This window comes from Hippichthys cyanospilos, chromosome 14, assembly GCF_059441005.1.
Source record: "Hippichthys cyanospilos isolate Australia breed blue-spotted pipefish chromosome 14, RoL_Hcya_1.0, whole genome shotgun sequence".
Lineage (NCBI taxonomy): Eukaryota > Metazoa > Chordata > Actinopteri > Syngnathiformes > Syngnathidae > Hippichthys > Hippichthys cyanospilos.
The window spans coordinates 12,883,029-12,909,791 of NC_142382.1; the positions used below are offsets into that span (position 1 = coordinate 12,883,029).

At 38.3% G+C, this 26,763-nt stretch overlaps 2 protein-coding genes across 2 annotated transcripts in view; one reads left to right on the plus strand and one right to left on the minus strand.

The window, feature by feature from the left end:
• Nucleotides 1-922: 922 nt before the first annotated feature.
• On the plus strand, nt 923-13,582 carry mthfd1b (methylenetetrahydrofolate dehydrogenase (NADP+ dependent) 1b). The gene is made up of 27 exons (XM_088433801.1): nt 923-1,045; nt 3,157-3,241; nt 3,389-3,448; nt 3,534-3,587; nt 3,715-3,851; nt 4,609-4,709; nt 4,901-5,037; nt 5,906-6,017; nt 6,095-6,222; nt 6,319-6,416; nt 6,503-6,676; nt 6,816-6,952; nt 7,032-7,078; nt 7,323-7,430; nt 7,514-7,588; nt 7,681-7,783; nt 7,867-7,943; nt 8,368-8,508; nt 8,614-8,682; nt 8,801-8,912; nt 9,030-9,169; nt 9,595-9,636; nt 10,631-10,731; nt 12,197-12,374; nt 12,457-12,564; nt 12,712-12,864; nt 12,952-13,582. Exons 1-27 carry the CDS (start codon nt 1,008-1,010, stop codon nt 13,039-13,041), a joined length of 2,805 nt encoding a protein of 934 aa, XP_088289927.1. The 5' UTR covers nt 923-1,007; the 3' UTR covers nt 13,042-13,582.
• Nucleotides 13,583-21,436: 7,854 nt separating this feature from the next.
• The window catches only part of dlgap2a (discs, large (Drosophila) homolog-associated protein 2a), a 44,225-nt gene continuing 38,898 nt past the window's right edge, over nt 21,437-26,763 (minus strand). The window contains exons 10-11 of the mRNA XM_088433764.1: nt 24,822-24,974; nt 21,437-22,822 (exon numbers count right to left, since the gene is read on the minus strand). Of these exons, the coding sequence (XP_088289890.1) occupies nt 22,616-22,822; nt 24,822-24,974 (360 nt within the window). The 3' untranslated portion in view covers nt 21,437-22,615. The remainder of the gene's footprint in view (nt 22,823-24,821; nt 24,975-26,763) is intronic.

Here is a 26,763-nt window from a genome sequence, read left to right on the forward strand (position 1 = left end):
AAAAAGGACATGAAAGTAGTTGGAGTGAGAGAAGAGGATGCACGAGACAGACTTAGATTGAGTTGGAACTATCACTGAACAAGGCACATTTCAGCCAAGTTCTCTGCAGACTAATTGGTTGGGTCAAAAGACTTTGTCCACAGCTGAGAGAATTGAGTTACTATGAGGAATCTCACACGGGGAATGCCATTGTTGACATTGCTTATGGAAGCGAACATCTGCAGACTTTGAAAATGTTGGTCAAGGTTGCATTCCATCTATCTGACAATCAGGGTAGTACTGAGGATTGTGTCTTAGAATAGGCTTCTTTTGTTCCATTTTCCCCTTCATCTTAAGCATTTAAATGGACTGTGAGGCAACTCCATGTGTAGTCAAGGTGCTAATTAAATAAATACTTGTATTTAACAAAGGGTATTTTTTATAATACCTTATTTTGTACAGAATATTGTTCCATTATATTGTTGGTGTTGGTTGGCAAATATGAAACATTTGAATACATGAAAGAAGTGTGATCTTTAGAAGGTTAAAACGCACCAGTTTGCAAATTTTCATCCAAAATGGTGTTCACGGAAAATTAAAAAGACTGCAAGATGTTTTTGCCCCACGGTTTACTATTAGGACAGCGGAGCACAAGCAAATACATGTCTTTAAGATCTCAGTATTAAAAAAATACTAGCGCCATCTGCTGACATTACCATAACGGCGACAATGATAAAATGTTCTTTACGTCAATGCCAATGGTACACAGGAATTTTAACTGGTGGATAGAACTTTTCAGTGGCGCTTAAATTTAAACTCAATTGGTTTTCCTCTATTGACAATCTCAGTATAATCCCTCCCCTTTTGTCACATCGTGACACCAATTGGTTAAAATCGGTCCTATCCAGATTACCTAAAGAGCGCTTTACGTCAGTTTTGTCGTTTTACGTTTCACTAAATTTTGAGCCATATATTTGCTAAGCAGGGCGAGTGTATAGGGAGAAAGTTGAGTCTGTCAACCAACCAAGATGCCTGCGCAAATCATTAGTGGGAAGGAGGTTTCGGCGTAAGTCTTTTTTTTTTATTTCGAGATGTTTGTTGGCGTTTCCAAGTCATGTGCTTTATGGCAGCGCTGAATTTACCCAGCTCAGCGCGACATGGTTGTGTGTTCTGGCTAACTAATGATGCAGCAACACGTGCCTGCTTCTTCTGCACAGTCAAAATTATAACACTTGCTTAATTTTTCCGTGTGTTGAAACATTAGTGGGTAGGTAGTGCAACTACCTTTGCAGAGTATTTTTAAAAACTGTAAATTGTGTATATTCAAGCAAAGTGTAGACCACGTGATTGAATGTCAGAAATTCCGTTAAAAAATAAGTGTTCGTAATCGTTTGAGGATTACTTTCCCCATGCGATTTTGCGCTCTCTCCGATTTTAAAAATGTATATTTATAATTGATAAATTTAAATTAAAGGCGGTATTGCTGTTATGTAATACTGACTCTCACAGGCATAACTGTGCCATGAGCGATTCTACAGTACATGTTGCAGTCTATTGTGTAACAACTTTGTGTGTTTGTGATCTTTGTCCTCTTGGTCAAGTAACCTAGTTCAGATGGTTCTTTTACCAAGAACATTTGTCTTGTCTATTGCAACATAATAACAATTAATAATAAAACGTATTCAAGCATAATTTTAACATCCTTTTTGAAAATCAGTACATTTGGTTGCATGTACCAGCCACAATTTTCATGAGCCTTGCACTCATTAGCTCATAAGGTTTTACTAAACACGTATGTGTGTAATCTTTTTTTGTTTTTGTTTTTTTCTTGCTTAAAAGTCAAGGACATTCTTTTAAGGGTTTTTGGCATGTGTACACATTGCTCACTTTCAATAGGGGGAAGATATTCCTCTAAGAATGTTCCCATAATCTTTGCTGTGGTAATCAACTTAATTCTTATTTATAGCCTACAGAAGATGGATATATCCCCTTCTAACTTGATATGCGTAAATGCTGTCATGCATGTCTAATAAAGAGGCCTTAAATGACTTGCTGTGTGCAACTCGTGCAATATCACGTTCACGTCAGCCTGATTAAATTAGTTCCCCTCTTTTTCAAAGTCATGTCTTATGTCTTAAGTCTCATGCTTCTCTGATGACAAGGTAACAATTGTGTGACTCGTTTGTGAGGACAAAATGAACAATTGCGATCTGAGTTGAGCTCGATTCACATGGAGAAAATTATAACAATAGTATGACTGCTGTAAAAGAAAGTGTAGTGAAGTCCAGCATCTCTGTTGGTTTGTGTGTTTGACCTTTGATTGGCTCATCTGACTTATCTGTTTCCTTAACATGAAAATTGGCTTTGTGTCCCTTATCCTCACTAATTAAATAATTAAAGTTAAGAGCAACAACAAAACCATTGTTTAGTGGACTTAGGTCACCTGATTTTGCATGCACAACCAGATTAAGTACCAAGATAACGCTATTGCTATTGATTGAAATGTATAAGTAAAAAATGTGATACAATGAACCTCTCTAGCACTACACTTTTTGCAGTCTCAGATAAAAGTCTTATGACAGCTGTTACAGGTGTGGTTTTTTTTCAATACTCTTTTTGCGTTTTCTTTTGAGCTCTCTCGACATATTATGTTTGTTTGAAAAATGTTTCAGTCCTTAAAATATCAAGTGCTGTAAATTATATAAAACAATCCCTTGGGTGTACTTAAATAGGGTATTTCTAAATTGTGGTATGTTTTCTTTAGATATTACATACAGTACCATATGAATACACAGCTCAATTACAAATAAATAAAAACGCCTAGAACACAAACACGATTATGTACGGGATGGTCCAAAAGTAGGAATACAGTAGTATCACATCAGTGAAATAAGTGACATATTACCACATATGATGAGTTCGATGTGAAGTGACATTGCTTGATCATTTTAATGTCATGAACCACATTTTTCCAGAAGTGGTAGTTATGCCCTTATATTATTTGTAGTTGAATTGACAGTTAAAATTTGGCACTGTATAGTTACTTTTGCCCCTCGTATAGTACATAATCCAATTAAAGTAATACAATAAGTCATGTACATATAGTACAGTATTCAAACCCTTCTCTGTAAAAAATGATTGAGCAGGTCAATGTTGCTTGTGCTCTTTTATTCTCAGGCAGGTGAGGGAAAGTTTGAAGAAGGATGTAGAACAGATGAAGCTTCAGGACCCCAACTTCCAACCTGGCCTTGTGATTTTACAGGTCAGTAATCAGTTGATTTGTGCACTAGTCCTTTCTTGATCATATGTCATATGCTAATGTGATTTGGCATTTGCTTATTGGTCAGTTTCCAATCTGTTCAATTAAAAAAAATGTTTTTTTCTAATTTTTAAAGTTATATCTCTATAGGTCGGAAACCGGGATGATTCCAACCTCTATATTGGCATGAAGATGAAGGCTGCATCTGAGGCAAGTGTTTTCATTTCCTTCCTCACTCATCTTATAAGACATAATGCAGTCATGTGTAAGGTGATCTCTTTGTTTTATTGAGTAGATTGGCATAAATGCTACACACTTGAAACTTCCCAACACCGCAACTGAGGAAGAGGTGAGGACGCTCTCTTGAATGTCAGAATCTTTGAAACAGACCTTGAGATGCAGTACAGTAGGCTACTCAGGCATTAAAAATTGTGGGGCACTATGGAAACCGCTCAAGTTATATTTTTCCCCCACAGATTCTTCACAGTATCACAGAGGTGAATGAGAACTCTTCTGTCCACGGCCTCATTGTCCAGTTGCCTTTAGACTCGGTCCACAAGATTGACACAGAAAAGGTGACTAATGCCGTGGCACCCGAAAAGGATGTAGACGGGTAAGCACACGTGATTAATTGTAAAATTAATTGTTAATTTAATTTAATGTCTTTGCTCTTTGTTAGAAATCAGAATGAGTTAAAAAAAAAAACAGGTGCCATTTGTTAATTTAAAATCTTTATGGACTTACTATTATCAAGTTTAAATAACTTTTCGAAACAGATATAATGACAAAATTCCTTCATATGCAGCAGTGTTGGAACGGGGATGAAAATTTTACAAAAATCTTAGCTCAGAATTTCTGGTTAATCATGTTCCATATTAATTTTTTTTTTTTTTTTACATTTCTGTTACTTGTTAAATGTGTTCCCTGTGGTTGCCTAAGCAACTTACAAGGTTGAATTCTGCTCAGAGTTAGCTGGGATGGTTCTCATCTTTTTCATGCCTGCTGAGTAAGAGACATGGTTAAAATAGATGGATGGATGAATGTTTTATTTCTGGAAATTACTCAAACATTAATTAAAAAAACATGAATGGAATAGTATGACAATAGAATAAGATTTTTGTATGACTGCCGCTTGTAGTTGTGCTAAGTTATATTAAACTATAAGTTGTTAGCTGTGTGTGGGACGAAAGGATGGCACAAAGTAGAACTCTGCTGCTGTTGACTGGTCGTTTTAGCCAAGATTATACTCCACCAAACATTTAAGATCTCTGTACTGCATTGATCATATTAAGTCCTAGAAATGTACAAGGACACGTCAAACGCTGATCTAATAGGGTCTAATAAGTGACCTACTTTCTGTTTGTTTTAAGGCTTACAAGCATAAATGCTGGCAAGCTGTCTCGTGGAGACCTGAGCGACTGCTTCATCCCATGCACTCCAAATGGCTGTATGGAACTGATCAGACAGACTGGTAAACAGAGCAAAATAACATCCCCAAAGATCTTGTGAAATGACAACAAAATTCTAAAATTTGAATGAATTAAAAAAATAAAAAGCAGCTATCCACCCTTCCGCAGCAATGCATGACTTCACAAGGTCTTGAAAGTTACTTAGACTATATACTGACAGCAACAACAATAAAAATCTTTTCCCTTGCCGCAGGTGTGTCAGTGGCAGGGAAACGAGCAGTTGTGTTAGGTCGCAGCAAGATTGTAGGTGCACCGATGCATGACCTTCTACTCTGGAACCATGCCACTGTTACCACATGTCATTCCAAAACTGTGGAATTGGCTGAAGAGGTACAAACTACAACATGCTTTTCTATCAAGTGTTTTTGACTAAGGCTTAACCCGTATAAATGATGTAAAGTTTATTTATTTTTCTTTTTTCTTTTATTAATGTTAAAAAGGATACAGGGTTAGATATACTTGTAGAATTTTTATAGATATTAATCTTATTTATTGTCAGCGCGTTGAGTGGGGGTGTACGTGAAAGGTTTTCTCTTTCCTGGAAGGGCTTGGCAAAATATAATTGAGAAGCACTGACTTAACACAAAGTTAAATGGAGTGTATAAGAATGTATGATTCATCTAGCTACTTTTCCTGGGGTCAAACAACAGATATACAGTACATACAAAATGATAAACATAATGCTAAAGGTTTTAACCAATATTACTAAAAAACAAAAAGAGCCGAAAATCACAAATTAACACAAACTAAAACCAATATTACAAGAATAGAAAAATAAAACAAAAACAGGAAAACGGTTAAAACAAAAAGATAAGCAGCACCGATATAAAAAAGAAGACCTTAGTGAGTCCACCAGGACACCTGTGATGTCAATTAAAGGACACACCTGAGTTAATCATGTCAGTCTGGTCAAATAGTTTTCAATCTTTTTATAGAGGTACCATCATTTTTGTCCAGGCCTGTTTCATTAGTTTGTCTTTTTAAATAATTATGTTAATCAGCAATTCAAAAGTGATGGCTGATTTTGATGATTTATTGTTACTTCTGTAAGTTTCAAGTGATTTCAGTGAGAATTGTGGTTTTTCCTTCTTTAACTGAGGGGTACCAACAATTTTGTCCACATGTGTATTTGCCACTGTGGGAATTCAACACCAATGTAAACAACATAAAAATAACGCATTCTTATGCTTGCATCAAGGTTGGCAAAGCAGACATCCTCGTTGTTGGCATCGGGAAAGCAGAGATGGTGAAAGGAGAATGGATCAAGAAAGGAGCAGTAGTTATAGACTGTGGCATCAATCTAATTACAGGTTGCTTACCTTTTTGAGGTTTCAGTCTAGTGGTTTCTTTTTTTTCTTTATTTTAATGACCTTTTTATGTGGTCCAGATGAGAGCAAACCCAGTGGCAAACGGGTTGTGGGGGACGTACATTACAACTCAGCCAAGGAGCAAGCAGGCTTCATCACTCCAGTGCCTGGAGGCGTCGGACCAATGACAGTGGCCATGCTGATGGCGGTAAGGACAATTGTACCAAATCATTTACTTTCTGTAGACATGAAGTTTTCAATTTCAGTGATTTTGTGAATGATAAAAGTGTGCGTGTTTGTTCAGAACACAGTGCTGAGTGCGAAGCGTTTCTTGGAGAGCCATCAACCAGGGCGGTGGACTATTTCCTATTCCAAACTCAAACTTCAGAAGCCTGTGCCAAGGTTTGTCCTCTCAATTGCATCAAAGCCCATTGAATTATATACAAGCAATTTGGTGTGATTTTAATTGTGTATATGTTCACTCACAGCGACATTGTGATTTCTCGCTCCTGTCTGCCGAAGCCCATTGACTGTGTGGCAAAAGAAGTGGGTCTGCTCTCAGATGAGGTGGATCTATACGGTAAAACCAAGGCCAAGGTGCATCTGAGCACCATCGAGCGGCTACAGGCGCAACCAGATGGCAAATATGTGGTGGTCACTGGGTATGCTTTACTTATTATTGTTCGGAAATAATTTTAGGACCAATTTAGTGAAATTAGACAATTTTCGTATTACTGTGTCACAGCACTCTTTAGGAGTCACATGTCGACTGATTTTGCTAACATGAGTTTCCATTGGTAGTATTACTCCGACTCCACTGGGGGAGGGAAAGAGCACCACCACCATTGGCCTGGTCCAAGCAATGGGAGCCCACATGAAGTTGAATGTTTTCGCTAACGTACGTCAACCTTCGCAGGGACCCACATTTGGCATTAAAGGTGATTTTTGAGATTGAGCTGCTGCTGGAATTTAAAGTGCTACACATTTTATACTCAGAGCTTTGATTTATGTCTACAGGTGGTGCTGCAGGAGGGGGATATTCTCAAGTCATTCCTATGGAAGAGGTACTGTTCTTCAAAACTCTGACTACAAAAAAAAAAAGACACCCCCCCACCCCAATGGAGATGTTAAAGTGTCATTTTTTGTTCTACATTTATTCTTATTACATTTATTATACATAATAAAGGGATGCTACAACCATTGCATTACACCCATGTATTATTTGCTGTGTTTATCCACATCCTCTATATTCATTTTTATTTTATTTTATTTTTTACAATTTCTAATCAACTTTTTTTTTTCTTTCAGTTCAACCTCCATCTCACTGGGGATATCCATGCAATTACAGCAGCGAATAACTTGGTGGCCGCTGCTATTGACGCCCGCATGTTCCATGAGGCCACACAAAGTGATAAGGTGGCTCTTCTCTTTTGTCTGTTTTATTTATTTATTTATTATAATTTAATAGCTGCTGTATTTATGACTCTATGCCTCTTAAGGCTCTGTACAATCGCTTGGTTCCCCTCAGCGGAGGACAGAGGAAGTTCTCCCCAGTCCAGCTCAACAGACTAAAGGTCATTTCTTATTAGTCTCATTGGTTCTTCTATGGTGTGTATTGCTTAATTGCACTGCCTTCACATTCTTGCTTTGTTAATTTTTTTTATAGAAACTAGGCATTAATAAAACGGATCCAAACACCCTGACTGAGGATGAGATCACCCGCTTTGCTCGTTTGGACATTGACCCAAGCTCAGTGACTTGGCAGAGAGGTGAAAATATACATTACGTGAAGTAGTATAACTTAATGTGGGATTATTCATTCGTCATGTTTTTGTTTTTTTTGTACCTCTAGTGCTGGATACCAATGATCGATTCCTTCGAAAGATCACAATTGGACAGTCGCCAACTGAAAAGGGCTATACAAGAGAGGTAAATTAAAAAAAAAAAAAAAAAAAAAAAAGTAGCGGCTATGCAAGGAAGCATCATAACAACTGGAAAATGCAAAACATAGTTTTTTTTTTAAGTGTTTGATTTAGAAAAACCAAACAGATTCCTAGAAGGAATTCATTCCTTCACTGTTGATAATTGAAACCTAATTAATTTCTCTTACTGCATTACATTTTTTAAATTGAATATATCTCTGACAGTGTCATCAAAACAGTCATATTTTTGTAAAGGCCTTTTTAATATAGCTCTAGGGAAAGTCATTAGGTATTGCAAGACTACCTGCGCTGACTAGTGACTGTGATTATGTGTGTGTGTGTACAGTATATACAGCAACTACAAAAATTCAGTTGGGATTGTTGTGGAATAAGGAGCATCCGTTTGTTTGGGTTTTTTTGTGTCTGATCAGGCTCAGTTTGACATCACAGTAGCCAGTGAAATCATGGCTGTACTGGCCCTCACCAGCAGCCTGGCGGACATGCGTGAGCGGCTAGCCAAAATGGTGGTGGCCACCAGTCGCGATGGACAGCCCATCACCACTGAAGACCTGGTCAGGAGCATTGATTGACTAAAAAGGATACAGCATCACAATTAGACAAGTAATAGACAACATGGTGTTGAGCTTTAGTGGTTTATGTTTCCATGTGTCTTGTAGGGCGTGTGTGGTGCACTAACTGTGTTAATGAAAGATGCCATCAAGCCAAATCTTATGCAGACTTTGGAGGTGGGTGGAACATTATGTTACTAACGAGTTTATAACTTGAGCAAAGACTTTGGGGAATAAAGAAAAGCATTAGGATGACCAGGCTCAATTCTATCTTTTGATTTATCCAATTCTACAGGGAACTCCTGTGTTCGTCCATGCTGGCCCGTTTGCCAACATCGCCCACGGCAACTCCTCCATCTTGGCTGATAAAATTGCTTTAAAATTGGTTGGACCAGAGGGCTTTGTTGGTAAGTTGAAATGAATGGTTCATGCTCATGTGATGTGTGTTCTATTTTATTCTTGGCAGTTTAACTCCACTTTTGAATCTGATTGACTTTATCCTCATATTCATTGGACCCTAACAGTGACAGAGGCTGGCTTTGGCGCCGATATCGGGATGGAGAAGTTCTTCAACATCAAGTGCCGATACTCCGGCCTCAGACCCCACGTGGTGGTTTTGGTGGCCACCGTCCGAGCTCTCAAGATGCATGGCGGAGGGCCAACGGTGCGTTTTGCCACGACCTCTTAGCCACACGATAATTGTATTAGGTTGTCTTCATACTAGTTACCACGTTACTTTTCCACTTGAAATAGTATAGTCCATCTATTTTTCCATAGTTTTTGTCTTGATAGCTGGAGCCAAACAACGACTCACATCTATAGACAACTTAGTCCTCACCTTAACCTAACATTGAAATGCGAAGGAAATTGTGAGTACCCTGATACAACCAGCAAAAGTACAGAAAACATGAATACTTCACACAAAAAGGCTCCTAACCTCAGAACTGTGAAGCAGACTTAATAATTCCTGTTACTTAGACTCGGTGTGTTTCTGCCTGTTAGCGTGTCCTTGAATACTGAACATTCATATGATTAATGAATGACTGTTATTTTATTCATTTAAACAATACAGTTTATATATATTTTTAGGTTACTGCTGGGATGCCGCTGCCAAAGGAATATATTGAGGAGGTAATGTACTCTGGTGCTTGACAATGTTTTCCCACTCACAGAGGCTACTGTAGCCTTCGTATCTCATTTTTTATTTTTATTTCACCTTTGAGAGAACATTATCATCCAATATTCATGAACTCCTAAACAGTGTCTCTCTAATACAGATAAAGAATCCATTATGTGATGTGGGCTACTGTGGTGTTCCAATATGAAATTGTTCCTCTCTTTCATGCATGTTGTACACTTGTTCAAACAAAGCTACTGTGTTGAAATAATACACATAAACCAACGGTCAAACATAACAATGTGTTTGTCAGAGTTAGGCATTACTTGTCATTCATAGCTATAACACAGCTGGCTTTACGGGATTTATGTGTTTATGGTGCCTTTCTGAGTCAAGGGTTCATGAACCAAAATGCCCACTGAACACAATCTCGCTCAGATGGATTGTCATACCAACCGAAAGGTAAAAGGTTTAGAATCAACTCTTGAGAGAGTTTTTGTGTTATTTTGCATTTTAAATATGATTTACATAAAAAAATGCTAGCTGATAAGAGCATTTTGGGATGCGTTTCCTCTTGAAGGAGGTCACTCTTTCAAGTAACCAATGGGTGCACAACACATTTCCAAGCTTACTCTGATTGGCTCTTGGCCAGAAAATGTAATATAGTTAAGTTTTTTAATTCCCTAATCGAAAGCAGTTTTTTAGTAAATTCAAGCTCAATAATACTTTATTTTACTTGTAACCTGTGTGAGATAACATTTAGACAAATGGAATGGAAACCATTACGTACAATAGTTAGCCAAGCAGTTATAAATAAGAACAGACATCCAGATGATTGCCAATTGCACTCTAATCCCATCTACATTCACTTAGATGCCTTTTGCCGGTTTATTACATTTTAGGGTTAAGAGACTTGTATAAATTTGTCTTCTTGTTGCACGTATGACTGAAAAATGATGGACCAGCAAAAAAAAATGTTGCCCTCCTCTGGTGTTTATGTGTGTGTAGAACCTTGAGCTGCTGGAAAAAGGCTGCAGCAACATGAGAAAGCAGATTGAGAATGCCAAACTCTTTGGTGTGCCTGTGGTGGTGGCTGTCAACGCTTTCAAGTAAGTCCATCTTCATTGCTTCAAACCGCTGTTCGCTCGCTGTCAAGCTGGCTGGCTGTCAGATGGTGACCGATGCTCGCTAGTTGCTGCTCCTCTGCTAACATGGCTCACCTGACATAGTCAACAGTTAATTTGCCCTTATGGGTTATTACAGGTCTTTGGGTCTCTTCTGAGATGCTACATACATATAAGCTGTCATTATAATTATTGCAACAGTTTTCAATAGAGAATACAATAGAGAAACAAAATGTATATCTTACTGAAGTTTCATCTTTGGTTATTTCAGTGCAAAGGTAAAGTTGCACCTTGAGATTATGAGCTTAGTCCTGTGACCAAGTTTGTAACTCAAAAGGCTCATATCTCAAAACAAGACACTGACCCCCAGTGGCCCCTATTCATCAGCATATGAATAAGTAGTCAACTCTAAAGCGCTTTGAGGGCCTTGTAAAGTAGAAAGCGGTACAGGTATGTAGTGTACTTCGGCAGTGTCCAACATAAGGCCTGTGGGACAGTTCTGACCCTGCAAACAAGTTTGATCCGGCCTGCAAGATGATTTTGTAAAGTGCCAAAATTTGCTGATTTTTTTTTTTTTTTTTAATATATAAACAACATAAAGTTTTTGGATTAATCGTAATGCTAATGTTATATGATTCATGGTGATGATGTGCTTGGGAATAGATTTTCCTCCATGCGGCCAGCAAGCTAAAACCAGTTTGACACCCCTGGTGTACTGAAGAGGAAATACCATTTACAACGTTTCCCCGTTGAAATGAATCGAAAATATGTTTAAACTATTCCAGCTTTTCTAAAAACCTAGCAACAAATTATTTTCTAATACCAGGAGACCATACTAGAAAATGTTATTATTAAATGTGTTTTTAAGACGTAAATTTAATTCATTGCATCTTTTTCTGATATGTTACTTGGCCACAGTGGGGCAGTATAAGAGAGGAGAAATACAGTAGATGAAGAATTTCACCAGTACTGTAAATGACGTGCAGTAGCATGTTTTTTTGTGTGTAGACGATAAAGATTTCCCAATACAGTACAGTAGTATTATTCTGTTGCCTATATACCTCAATGTGTATGCGTTCAAATATACTATCTGTTGCTTAAAGCATTCTAAACACTCAATAGATGCTCTTTTTTTTTGCAATGTATGCCAGAGGTATGTTTGTGCACAGCGCTTTATTACAGAAGTGGCCATTTCGAAAGTGCTGTCTGGATAAAAGAGAGTTGAACGTAGCGTGAACTTCAAGCGGTAGTGAAAATAAATAGTTTGAAGCCTCATTTTTTTCTAGAATCTTTCACATTCTGCCCAAATGTCGCTTGTTGAACTCATGCCACTCAATCCCTTAAGATTGAAACTACAAAAACGTCCTATTTATGTCCGAAACAAGCATTTCCAAGCCAATTGAATATGGGTAGCTTATGGTTTCTCGGGCATGCTATTGATGTGACACAGAACCGACAAGGATGCTGAACTGGACCTGGTGTGCAACATTGCCAAAGGTGCCGGCGCTTTTGACGCTGTTCGTTGCGACCACTGGGCTGAGGGTGGAGCGGGCGCTCTTGCCCTGGGACAGGCGGTCCAAAAGGCCTCGGAGGCCCCGAGCAGCTTCAAGTTCCTCTATGACTTGGAGGTATGTGTGAACTGAAAATGGCATTTTTGTGCTTTTGTGTTCAGTCAGTTAATTAACTGTGTCTTCCGCCTTTTATAATTAGCTTCCTATTACTGAAAAGATCCGAATAATTGCTCAGAAGATCTATGGAGCGGATGATATTGAACTTCTCCCAGAGGCCCAGCTCAAAGTGGAGCGCTACACCAAACAGGTCTGCAGCTGACATTGTTTGTTTGGTTGTTTTTCCTTTCAAGAAGTCATGAGCGTTTCATGTGAATCTGACAAGGAATACATTTAAATGTTGAAGGACCGTCAGGCGTGTACCTTCCTTGCGGTGACAAAAACATGTTCCCTCCAGGGTTTTGCCAACCTCCCAATCTGCATGGCGAAAACTCACCTGTCGCTGTCCCACGAGGCGGACAAGAAGGGCGTGCCAACAGGGTTCATTGTGCCAATCAGAGACATCCGAGCAAGTGTTGGCGCAGGCTTCCTCTTCCCGCTTGTTGGCACTGTAGGTTCAGCGTATGAATAACCTCAATTGTTGTCTCATATTGTTTCTGGGGATTATTACAGTGGCTTTTATTGTCTCTCGTTCTAGATGCCCACAATCCCTGGCCTGCCCACCAGGCCTTGTTTCTATGACATCGACTTGGATCCTGAGACTGAACAGGTCAACGGGCTTTTCTGAGCCTCTGCATTGGATGAAGGAAAGAATATGTTCCGCAGAGATCAGTCATACGGCACTGTGCTAAGGCCTTCGCGCAGTGGTTGGATTGGTTGTTGATTTAATTACATTTTTTGTGCCATAATCATAATAGCATCACCTGTCTATTTGAATCCTGTTCGAATTAGCAATAACTCGCCCAAAATCTTGTTAGTTGGACTTACTTATGTACCATATTACGTTTGGGATTCATCAGCAATGCACCCCATGGGAAAAAAAAATAAAAAATCATCACATTGTCCAAATGTTCGAAGGTACTTAGAGGTCATGAAAAAATTGTACTTTCATTCTAATATGTAAATTAATTCGAATATTTTATTTATTGTCACATAGATCTTTACCAGGCTACTGAACCCCTCTATAAAGTTAGTTCCACTTTTTAAAAACATTCCAAATCATTGAGAAAAAGAATGTGCCTGTATTTAATTGCCCGGATTAGTTTTCTAACACTGTATCACATAGCCTAAAGAATGAAACAATTAAAATATTTTTTAATCAAATTAGATGTTTCTGTTTCCTTCCTTTCCCCCCCCCTGGATGTTACCTTAGTTGTGTCCTTTGAGCACCATATGTCAAAGAAAAAGCAAAAGTCCACTCCATGTGGAATAAAAATGTGTGGGATGGCCAAAACTCCTTGCATGCAATCTACATGGCCATTTAAAAAGGATTTATAGTGTGGGGAGCTTTTTAGTTTTTGTTGTTGTTTAGTTTTGTATTTTCTTAATTTTAAAATAATTTTAAGAGAACAAGATCTTGCCTATAGTAATGCATTGTCTCTGAAAACATCTCATGTATCTTATGCTAAGTCACTAAAAATGACTAAAAGATAATAAAAAAGCGAGTATTTGTAGTAATGTGTTTTTTAATGGCTAGGAATCAACAAGCATTTTAAAAAAAGACGACAAATGTGAGGGGGAAAAAACTGACAAGCCTTAGACATGATGCTATTTTTGTCTTTTTTTTGTCACTAAAATTAATAATACTTTTAAAGTATCATTTTTAACTAAAATTACCGGTAGATTAAAACCCGTACCAAATTCAAAATTCCAATGCCAAAGTGCCTGCAAATGAGCATGAAAACTACAATTCAATGACATTGAGGCTGCATATGCTGTTCTACAGAAGACACGTTGCAGCACAATGAATTAAAAAAACAAAATATCCATTTTGAAATAGATGAAGGGCTCATTGAAAATTAGAGTGTATAATATCTAAAAACTAGCATTGGGAAAAAAAGAAACCATCCAACTTTTTTTTAAGCACGAACGAATAATTTCCAGTCCATTTGCAGTAGAAAGTGGACTGTGAACTGTGAAATAAAAACACAGAGGTCCCTAATAACTGCAAAACAGTAGCGGCTGCAGTTTTCTTTATCTTTTTAATATTTTCAGGTTTGATGACCTTAAACGTGAGAAAACTACAAAAGATATTTACAAGAAAGAAAATAGCAACAACATTTGATGGTCCTGTTCTTTGCATTATTTGCGCGACGGTATTTCGGAGATCTTCTCGTTGCCAGCAGGGGGCGAGATTACCCCTAATTGAAGTCAAAACCCAATTGAAGTCATTGCATTCAGCTGGGTTATTGCATTCTCAGTCTATGTTTAAGTCGTCACGGTGTGTCTCGCTTGAGAAGCAAAGAACATTCAAAATAAAATGTTCACCTTTAACGTTTTCACTCATACACTGCACATTTAGCAGGCAGTGTACACAGTATAGCTACACTTGTTTCGTCTTACTTCTACAAATGAATTTACAATAAGCACAATTGAACCACACAGTTTGTCAAACTTTTTTTGTCCAAAAATTTAATCGCAGGAATCATTTACATTAGATGATGACGACGATGATCAAATAACTCAAGAGGCAAACTTCTTCAGGTCTTTCCAGAAACAAAAGAAGAACAATACAATAAATAAATACACAGAGAAACTCGTTTCCGTCAAAAATAATATAACAATTGTAGGCTACATCAGTAAAATGACTGAAAAATAAATAAATAATATAAAAGTCTACATTCAGAATCAGTATGCATGCCATCATATCAGTTTATAAAATAATCCGAAAGCAAGTGACAACAGAACATGAGCAACAGCAAAAAATAGTTGTTTCGGTGAAGCATATTATAGATTTATATACTGTATATCTCTATGTATATATATTTCTTTACAAATATTGAATATTTGGCATATTCATCCACACTATAGATATGATATACATAAGAAGAAAATATTTTTCGCTAAACAACTACTTTTTTTTTTCCATTTTCCTTTGTAATCATAGAATTGTTTCACAGGTTCAAGGAAATCTTGAAGTTCCAAACTTTTGGATTTAAAAAAATGTCCCCTTTACACATCTCACATCTGGTGCTTCGCTCAAAATCAGACAGACCCAGAGGTGAGGCTGCTGATGAAATATTGAAAATGTGACGAAAAGATGCGTTAATGGAGCACAAATGATTTACTTCTGGAAAAAGATGTGTGGCTGAGTAATGTTTTTCCACTGTGTTAGATAAGTGAAAAAAGATGGCACTTTGAGTGGATGTGCTGCCCTCATGGTATTTTAATGTGGAACTATGATTTTTGCCTTTGGTGTTTTCACAAGGTTACGGTGGCTGACTGGCGATTAATTTATCATCACGCCAGTGACTTCCTGCCAAGAGGGCTCTCGTCCTCTTCTCTTTTCCTCCCAAAACACTGACATGGAGGATGTGAACTGAAACCAGGGACGTTCAATGTCTGGGATTGCTGTACTGTCCTTTCCTTGTAGAATTAATTGTCGAGCTTCACACTGTCTTTCTACTGTCACGTCACAAGTAGTGTACAGCAGTGGTTCTCAAAGTGGGGTCTGCGGACCGCCGAAGGTCCGTGGCCGTGAAATAATTTGGGTGTTTTGGAACTGATTTAGTTTATCTTTTAACAGTTGCAGATTTGCGCCTTGGTTGTCTTAGTGTTTTTTGGCCCCGCCTCTGGCCGCTGTTGATAGTGCGTTGTCTTTCTACCTAGATAGAAGCCATTGTAACATCTAGGATGGACAGAACATTGGGTTATTAATAAAAAATACAAAAATATCTATAAATATTTGTTTGTTTAATTTTATTTACCAGGATAATACATTTTTAAATATATTTTTAAAAATGTAATTTTTAAATTTGTCAAAATGCGTTTTGTGTCTACAATTGCTTGCTAATGAGACAATGAAGCTAATGCTGTTTTTGACTAAATAATTGGCAGCAACATTTAGTGGGGAAATTGACACAGTTTTTTACAAGGAGGTGTGCAATTTGCAATTTTTATTTTCTAAACTTGAGTTTAGCTGAGAAGTAACAAAATACCATTTGTCAAATTGAGTATGTTGTGGAATTAAAAGAGCACTTGAGTTTGGCTTAAATTATTTTTTTTATTCCTCCGCAAACAATTGGGGTCTTTGGAAAATTGATTTTCTTAAAGGGGTCTCTCCATAAAGTTTGAGAACCCCTGATTTAGAGGTTTATAGCAAAACTCTCTTTGTGGTGGCCCATCAGCAATATGTGGTATAGAGTGCATATGAACATTTTTTTTCATGTGTACAATCACACACTCTTAAAAGTCATTTGGCCTTAGTATTATGCTTAGGAATATTTACTGTAACATTTGAGCGCCCACCAAAAAATACAAAACAAGCTAACCTTAAAACACGTATGTGGATGGTAGTGTCTGCGTCTTACGGTACATATTTGCCCATAAATAGCAAGGCCCCGATGTGTGTTTAGGTATGAGCTGTGGTCGCGAAATGCTGATTTGACTTCAAGTTTCTGACTAAAATACCAAACTTGCAAGTTAACTTTTAAAAATATGTGAGGGAAAAAACATTTTCTTATTTCAAAACTCTTTTTTTTAACAGCTTTTTGCCAGTTTCTGATTTCAAAACTAGGTAAGTGTGTGAGAAACACACTTAAAATTAATTGACTTCACAGTCATAGGCGGCCCTTTGACAGAAACTTTAACTACAATGTGGCCCAGGATAAAAATGAATTTGACACCCCCGCTTTAAGGATACAGGATATCCTCTCACGTATGACCTTCATCTCACTGACAATTTACAATGATCTCTTTATGTTCTACTTATTATACGTGGCCACGGGAAAAAAAAAATCCACATTGAAATTCGCCCAATGTAGTTGAACAGCGAAGGCCGGGATTCCGCAAGACGTTTATCAACAGCGGCTTTTGGAGGGCCCTGTGAGGCAGTTTGCTTGATCTCACCAAGGACCCAAAATCTTACATAAGCTGCTTTGCCTAGTGAAAGGCAGAGTGAAAATACCCAGCGCAGCGAACAGAGATCCTCACATAACACAGCCCGCAGCTACACAACGGCACATAACGCCAGCAGTTTGGGGGCCCGGCGCGGCACTCGCATCTCCTCTAAGCCAGCATATGTCAGGCCGGGCCCGTCTCTCTGCATGTCTGCCTGCCTCTGCACGAACAGCAGGGGATTGTCTCTGCTTCTGCCAAATGGCTGGCATCAACTTCACACGCTCCCTCCGTCAAACTGTAAAGTCTCTCAAATCAAATGAAGTGTACATGCGTCTGGTTTGAATGCACGTATTTTCACAAACAGTGACAGGCAAACCCATACACTCAGATGTTTAAAAAAAGGAAGGTAAATTGAGTCAGCGTTCGTAAAATGTATCCCGCACAAACATGCTAACGTTGGCGAGTGTCAATGAAGGTAGCGGCCAATGTTTCCTCTAAGCTACGAGCATATGCAACTGTGCACCACTGTCACCCGCTCAGCGCACAGAAAATGCACACATCGCATTAAAAAAAAATCAAACACCCTATGTATTAACGTTTTGTATGTTCAGATTTGCCTCATGCCTACTTGGGACATGCGGTTGACGGAGTGTGAAGAAAATTTGTCCATAACAGCATTGCAGACTGAAATGCACACCATGTATTGTAATAATGCACTCTGCCAAAGACGCCCACTCAAGTTAATTTTACCTAGTCTGGTTTTATGAGCAGCTTTATTTCAATGATGTAATGACACTGATATACCCACATGTGAAGGGCTATATTTCTGATAAATGATGCATTCTGTGGAGTTGTGGCTTGTTTATTACCATGGTGACAAGTGCAGTTTACACTGTTATGTCTATAACACTAATTGCTCAGGATTATAAAAAATATCACAGGTGCAATAGCTTTAACACGTTGAAAATGAACAAAAATAGTTGTGATGGTTTGGCAACAGAGATGCTTTGTTGTCACGAATTTGTGCTGGATGACGATTCTCACCTCACCAATCCCCTCATAAATGAAAGGGGCAAGCATACTCTAAGACCCTTTCCTTCTATGCTTGTTTTTGGCAAAATTTGAGCTTTGTTATATTGGTCACCTTGTGATCAACAACAGACTGCGCGCATGTCTAATGTTGCTTGTGTAAATACCCAGATGCGTCGAAAAATCTACGAAACATTATTAACGGCTCTTTTGATCTCGTCAGGTTTCGTTCAAGATCACAATTGTTCTTAAGCTGTATTTAAGACATCTTAATTGTTCTAAAACAGCCTTGATTCGTTTCCTGTCAGAATTTTGAACTTGTTCAAAATTTCCATATGACAGGAAAACAATTGTTCCAGAATCGTCTTAAGAATGTCTTCAGAACATTTGCGACCTTCGACAGAGCCTGATAATTTCCTGATGTGAACAACCATTTGTTGCCTTTGTAAAAACTCGCAAATGTTCGCATCTCAGTTGTTCCCAATCAATTTGAATATTCAAAATGTCCTTGCGACCTAAAAAACAAGACAGTTTCAGAACAATTAAGACAGTTTTAGATAGTCTTAAGGACTTCTTAAGAACGATAGAACTAAAGCGACCTAAAGCTGATGAGAGCTACCTTTGTTGAAACTCGGCAATGTTCAAACCTCAGTCAGAAAGAGACCTTGCAACATAAAAAAACAAGACTACTTTGAAACAATTAAGACTGACCAGATCGAAAGAACTGCCTTCTTTACTAGCTGCTACCGACACTCAACAGCATTTGCTCCTCAATGGGATAGGAGCTAGAAAATACATTGGTACAGCTGCACAATATAAAAACAGATTCAATAATAATCCCCCATTTATTTCATTAATCCCTCGAAATTTGAACAAAGTTTCTACAGGTTTAGGCAAATTTAATTTGAATGCTACACAGAAACAGCACTGGATCTGTGAATGGGTGAAGAAAATCATGTGACGAAGAACAAGGGATGCTATTGGTAGTATTGGTATGACATTGCGCAACATAGAAAAATATACACAGGCGCAAACAAAGGGCCTAAAGGCTAACAGCAGAGAAGCTAAAAATGATATTTTTCTTTATTATTTATACCTGTGCATATATGACGTGAGAGCTGGTGTGTGCGCTGTGTTGGATGATTGCGTGGCGACATCATGCCACGTGTCCGAGCCTCTGCCAGTCTTCTACTCCCAATGTGACCAAGCTAAGATGTTTACATTGCTCTCCCAATATTCCAAGGTGAAATGCTTTGCAGTAGTTTGGTCGTGCTATGTTGATTAATCAATTGTGAAATTATCTTGCACGGTTATAGGCTTGTGCTGTAGTAGCTAGGTGATGTTTTGGAGCCACTGTATGTCCAACTCAGCTAATATTGGTAAAACAGCAATTTTAGCCTGCATTTAAAATACTTGGGGTGCTGAGCCGTGTCGACGGTCCATAATTTTTGCTCACCGGTAGCTCTGTGCCCCCACCCGGTCACAAACAGCAATTTTAACCTGCATTTAAGATACTTGGGGTGCTGAGCCGTGTCGACGGTCCATCATTTTTGCTCACCGGTAGCTCTGTGCCCCCACCCGGTCACATACAGTAAGTGTGTAGTAGTGTCGTCTAAGAGTGTGCATTTACTTCCTGTCATTTGCTACAATTTGTTCAATAAAGCCATTGGAAGTACACCAGAGACTATTTCCATCCTCCCCATCATAAGCATGTGTTATGGATTTCAATTTATTCTAATTAGGGGTGGTATGCTATTGTCAATCTGTTAATGTATACTTTACCATAGATGTGCCGTTGTGTAGTTTCAGCAAGTTGTAACTTTACAAAGGCACGTTGTACTTTGGATTTTTTTGTCATGCAAGATATTATCCCGAAAATGTGATATTTTATGTATTTATGAATTTATGGATAAGTATTTAGTAATATAGTGAATATTTTGCAACTCGTATGATTCACTGAGGCAGCAATATGTGTATAATTTTTGCCATGGGAAAACTATACATTTAATAACTCTTGTCCTCAATGGGACATTACAAAATGTGTGCCGGAGCATCCCAATTTTCAACAGGAGAGTGAGTGGGTAAACCCTTAATTGATCACCAGCAAATCACAAGGAACAGAGTCAGAGTATACTATTCCCAATTTTGGAAATATCCAAAAATAAATTCCTGTATATGGAATCAACCAATGCCACCATGAATATGTAGGTTTGGGCCCAATGTTTGGACATTTTGTGCGCACCTTGTTGCCAGTGTGTTAGACCATAATAGCTGTGTGTTCATTTGTGCAGAGAAGGTAAATTTACAAGATTAAACCAGTTGTACTTAAACTCTAGGAAAGTGTCATTTGAGCGCTGTTCTTGCCAGGATATATATTAGGTTATTTTGAGTTTGCAGACATGTTAATCAAAATCGATTCATACTTTTGATAGTTATGCAGAGCAGTTCTGAATCCTATTGCATTGTGCATATGTACCAAATGTTGAGTGGCTAGCAAGTGTATGGAAGTTATATTTCATAAAAGTCCTTATCTTAGTTTTAAAGGAGTGCTGATGGCCAACATGTGCACTGCGTTCGTGAAACGTGCGAAATGCCACCAGAGAGTAGTCGCACAAAGTCAACACAGACTCTGACCTCATGTTCACCTTCTCTTTGTCTCTGTCAGCACAGCAGCACGAAAATAAACCAGAACTCAAAAATGTCTACTCTTGCTCTCTTAGGTGTGAATTAGAGCACATCATCAGAAACAGAGCCAATTGTGTGGATACATCAGGTACTGATGTACAGTAAAAAACAAAAAGCATTTTTGTAATTCTGCCTCACTTAAGGCAATGATGCTCAGTTTGAGTGAAACCGTCACAGAGGTATTAATGTAGCAATGTGCTTATCATTAAGGTCTCACAGTGCAATACAAGATATTAAGGGGTGCTTGTGTTGTCTTATTTAGCTACATGATGGAGAAAAATAATGCAATACCTTTCAGTCAGACACAGTGCATTTCTATTACAGCAACACATTGTTAAACCAATTCACTCTGACAGTGTCAGTACAAACTGAGCTTTATTGTTTTTGTAAAGGCAGAATTTAAAATTTAATGTTGCGTTTTATGAATGTTATGAGATTGCGCAGGTGTACCTTATGTGTAGAATCAGTGAGCACATCGAGCCACGTAACGTTCAATTTTAAACCGTGTTTAAATTTGTGATGAATACCTCTCAATTTAGCAAGCTTGGAACATGCTAACTTAAGGATGTGAATCAGTGTGCAAAGTGAATATGAATATGTGACAAATCCCACGGTAGATTTGCTATGATGTGAGGTGTTGGTTACAACTTGGTGAAACAAAAAGTCAAACTGGACAATGTCACGTTTTTATGGACGAAAACACCAGTCATTTTGCCTAACACGACACACTCAAATATATTATTTGGTTGATCATGAGCGTGAGTCAAAAGCAATGAGGCGGCGTGAGCTATGGACATGGTGAAATACTGTATAAATAAAAATATATGTTTATAATAATAATTTTATAAACAGCGAATCTGTAACAAGTGCATTAGTGCAGTCAACACGTTTTGATCTAAGATCACAAACCGTTTTTCCTACTGCAATGACGTGATGCAAATAATTGGCACAACGTTTTCAGTTTCAAGTCAATGTCAATATCGATTGTTTGCAGCAGGAAAAGCAGATGAATGGAAGAGGTGTTTAAAATGTGCAAGCTGAAGAGGCCATTTTCCCAACAATTCCACGCGAAATGGCCACAACCCGATTTTGTCAAAAAAGAAGAAGTTGCATTTCCAACACGATTAGGGCACACTGACCGAGGTATCTTAAGCATTGGCACTTTTCTCAATTCACATTAAGTTTGGGAAGTAAAAGTGAATTACTTAAAAAGAGTTTTCAAAGAGATTTTCTTCGCCTAGTTAAAATACTCTTCTTTTTTGTAGCCCAAATGAGTGGTTGATAGTAAGCTACACTTTTCAAATGGCACTTTTGCAAAATGTTGGAAAACTACAGAAAACAAAAGTTCATGCACGATGCTGGATGAACGTATGGCAACCAGATTACTAGCAAGGGAACTAGTCAACCCGTGTCCGATATAGAACTAATTTGGGGACCGGTGGCACATCCTACGGGCCGATGGCGTTGGCGAGGGGCGCTGAGGATGGCTTTAGAGCTCGCATAAATAAATATAGGAGAAGAAAATACTGTAGAAGTCTAGAAAAAAGGCTATGTGAGCAGGGAGACAAGTTTCCCCTGAACCTAACTTCTCAAAGTCGAGTCTGAGCCTCGGGAATATAGATCTCGATGCTGTCCGCTCGCTCGGAGGCAGAGTTCTGCCGGAAGGAGGCCGCCCGCTTGGCCGCCATGAGTCGCCGCCGAGCCTCCTGCCGGTGCCTGTCAGGGAGGTCCAAGGATTTCTCCCTTGTCACAAGACTCCTCTGTCGAATTGTCTTCTTTGGTACAGGAGCTGGAGGCTTCGGGAGAGAACGGCAAACTAATTAGGTGCTGCTTTCAGAACGTGTTCAGCGCTTTGTCTGGATCAAACGAGACACCTAAATTCGGAGTCGGGAAAACAAAGGAATTTTTTTTTTCACCGCTCCGCTAATCGCAATCTTTTATCTTAGGTGTAGCGTAGTCATTTCTTTGAAAAAAAACAACTTGTCATAACAGTCAAACAATGCACTTCAAGCTGAAATGCAAGACAGAGAAGTTGCAGATGTTTGGCAACTGTGAAAACTAGTTAAAAAACAGACACACCACATAAAACAAATTGACTCAGGTCACTGATTGTGCAGCTTTTAAGGCAGCTGATGTGACTCTAAAATGCATGTAATAAAAATGATGAGCACGGCAACTTCTATTACTGTAGAATTTTTTTCCCCATGAAATTTCATGACTCCTAAAAATGTTGAGCTTGGGGCAATTGTGTTGCGATAGCAGTTGCTATGGTTGTCATGTATCGTCATGTACATGTCATGTATTGTTGTCATGTCACCTTTTGTGTATTCATCACCTTTGTCATACAGGGTCCTATATTTACTGTTGGAAATGGTTTGTTCCTTGATGCATCCATTGATTTGCAATTGCTATGATCCTTTAGTTTGCTTCAATCTGTCATATGGGATTGATGTCTGACTGCATTTAAGATATAGTAGGTACTCAGTAACTACATATACAGTAGTAGGTTCTCAGTGACTACATTTACTGTACATGCAGTCATTTAAGTCATTTAGACACTAACAAACACAAAAAAGCTGTATATAGCTGTATAAGAAAAAGGTATAGAACATTTTGCAGATTTTTTCTTCTAAATCACATTAACCATTAAATGATTTAGAAAAAAAAATGTTGACAGCCCTCTAAAATCGTTATAACTCCCACACAGACTTTGACACCACCTGGTGCCGTGGATGGGTGATTACACTTCATATGGCAAAAGCAAGACCTGTTCATTTGTGTCCTATGAACCCTAAAGGGGGGCATGTCCTACGATTTGAGAAAGACTGCGTAAAGGTCAGGTTCGTTAGTGGGTTTATATGTAGTCAATAACCCTTCTAAAACTGTATATTGGCAATATCCAGGTTTTTAAATGCCATGTAAATAACCTGAAAAAGCTCATATTCGGGTTTTTAAAGACCCAAATAAAATCCCTGAGCTGCCTCTTTTCTTACCAAAAACATTCATGTCACTCACCAGTAATTAAAAAAAAAAAAAAAAAATCAGTTTCCTCCTGGCTACAAAAGTGTGGTTGTTTGTTTCGTCTGAGTTTCTCCCTGTTTGTTTACCCCACAAAGAAATCAATACATTCAAACTAGGCTTACTAATGGTGAGTGGTTTGTTTTTCCTTCTTGCTCACTACGCCAAGATTAAAACAGCATAAGTAATTCTGTACCAAAAAAGACCCATATTCCTTGCGGTTATGCAAAGAGTATAAACTAATGTCGTGTCCAAAGGAGGTAACCCTAATGTGTTTATGTTTGGGTTAGGAAAGGAGGTAATTTAAGGGTCGAATTGGGTTTTTATTTAAAAACCAGAATATGAACTTATTAGAGTTATTGCCTATGTTTGCATGGCCTTAAAAAACACCTTTTATAAAATCGGCATTTACTGCATGCAAACACAGTTTTAGAAACATGGTCGGAACATTAAGGTCTCAAGCTGTCCTCCTAATTTCCTACAGGTCTAATTTTTTTTTCAATTTTGTACATAAAGATTTTTACGTCTCCACTTCTGTGTCCTGTCTACTCCTGGGTCCAAATTCCGCTCCCCATGTGAGAAATTGTTCTCTTGTGATGGTTCACCAGTCAATCTCAGTGGAGTGTGAATGTCAGATGTATGAAAGTCAGTGATGTGAATAACTACCACTAAAAATGTGGAAACAAAAACATGATGAAAAATTTGGACCTCAGAAAGAAACCCTGAAGGTGTCCATGTCTGGGAGCAAAATTTAAAGTATAGACAAAGCCTATTTACCTTCTTTTCTGGACTGTCTATTGGCCTCCAGTTGTTGCTCTTGATCTGCTGCAGTTGGTCAAACTTCAAGGTGACATCATCAACGGAGAGCTGCAGTAAGTCCCAGAAACCAGCCAGGTCCTGTGAGGTAGGCCGTGGCATGGCACTGGGGTCCTACGGAACATAGCGGGAACTATCATGAGCCTGTTAATTTTTGTTTTTTTAGATGGTGACTGCAAGCTTAACTCACTCGTGCCAATTTTAAGTACCTTCCTTATCGCCAGTCGGGTAACGTGTGAGCTGGACTGACTGACTTTTCAGCAAATACCAGAAAAATTAACATATGCACCCACATTCACGGCTAAGGACAGTCTTACATTCTATAGAAAATGGATGGATGCAGGTACCTAACGTTTATGTGTTTGGATTGTGAAAAAATTTGTAATTACACTTCCACTACAGTAGGTGGCAGGAGAGTGTAGGGGAGTATTTGCTCAAACACACCACAGCAGGAAATAGGAAGTTGACAAACCTAAAGGAAGAATGTGGAGAAATATTATACACCGATGAAAAGTTGAGAGAATAAGATGTTAAAGTTTTTTGGGTTGTAAGTTGATCTATATCTTTTTTCTTTTGCTGGAAAATTTTTAATAAGGATACAACGATATGCTGATGTGTACTTAGAACATAGACTGATAGGCTACAGTACAAATATTCATTCTTTGCATATTGATTGACACTGAAATTGAAGCAGATGTTGGTTGATCTGTTACAGTATACCGTAGTGGCAATTATTGCCAAAGAAGACCTACTCTAAAATAGAATTTTTTTTTTTTTTTTGCTTTAAAGCGGTAGGGGCCATCAGAATCCCAAATGCTGGGATTGACCAGCCACAACATTTAAATCAATGCTTGTTTTTGATTGATTATTTAAATTCTATCTATGACTACCACCATTTTTGTTTCCAGCCATGTTTCATGAGTTTATTTTATATCTTTGTAAGTAAATTCTGTTGGGCCACAATTTCAAAAGCAATGTCTGATTCTCGTTTGTTATTTTCATTACATTTAATAAATTAATAAATCATAAAAAAATGTTGAGCAATTTTCATCTTTCATTGACAGAGGGGCAACATCAATGTTGTCCATGTGTGTTGCCTGTATTGCCATCAATGTACTATAACAATTTCTTGATGTGTTCTCTTGTTCCCACTGAAAGGGTAGTTTTTGCTGCCCACACATAAATGTGTGCCCTGCTATTGGCTGGCAACCAGTTCAAGGTGTCCCCCGCCTGCTGCCTGAAGACAGCTGAGATCCAGCGTGCCTGCGACCTTAGTGAGGATAGGTGTGGAGGAATAGGAAAGAAGAATGGATGAAAACGGATGGATGGCCGTCTCATAACTATTGGCCAACTTATCTACTGTGCAATTGACCCTGAATGGAAGAGGTATTTACGCGTATTGACTCAAGGCTTTGTCCAAGCCTCTTTTTCTTTCGGCGCACAGCACGATCATCGTAACGACATCCATCCTCTCATGTAGCTTTGCCCCAAAGCTTTTAGGTCGAATACAAATGTCCCAGATAGATATTGATTCTCATTTTTGTTGCTTTCCAGAATCAATGACGTTCAGTAGGGTTGATTGAGTCCGTGAATGTGTCAGTTTGCGTTGCAGTTTTGTAACTAAAGGTTGCAAAAAGAAAAAAATGTTTGCAATGTCTGAAACCACTGAATAACTTGGGCCTGAGGATTGGTTTGAAAGGGTACCAGGCAGACAAGTGGCACAGCACAATTTAGCTTTGATCTGAATGAGTTAAGGTGACCATATTGCGTCTGAAAAAACCCATTACAGTAGTCTTCCACCTATTTGTGATTTCATTCCCAATTTCTTTTTTTTTGTAACCTGTCATTCACTGAAAAATCACCAGTTCCTATTTCTGTACTTTCATACATTTCAACTAAGACA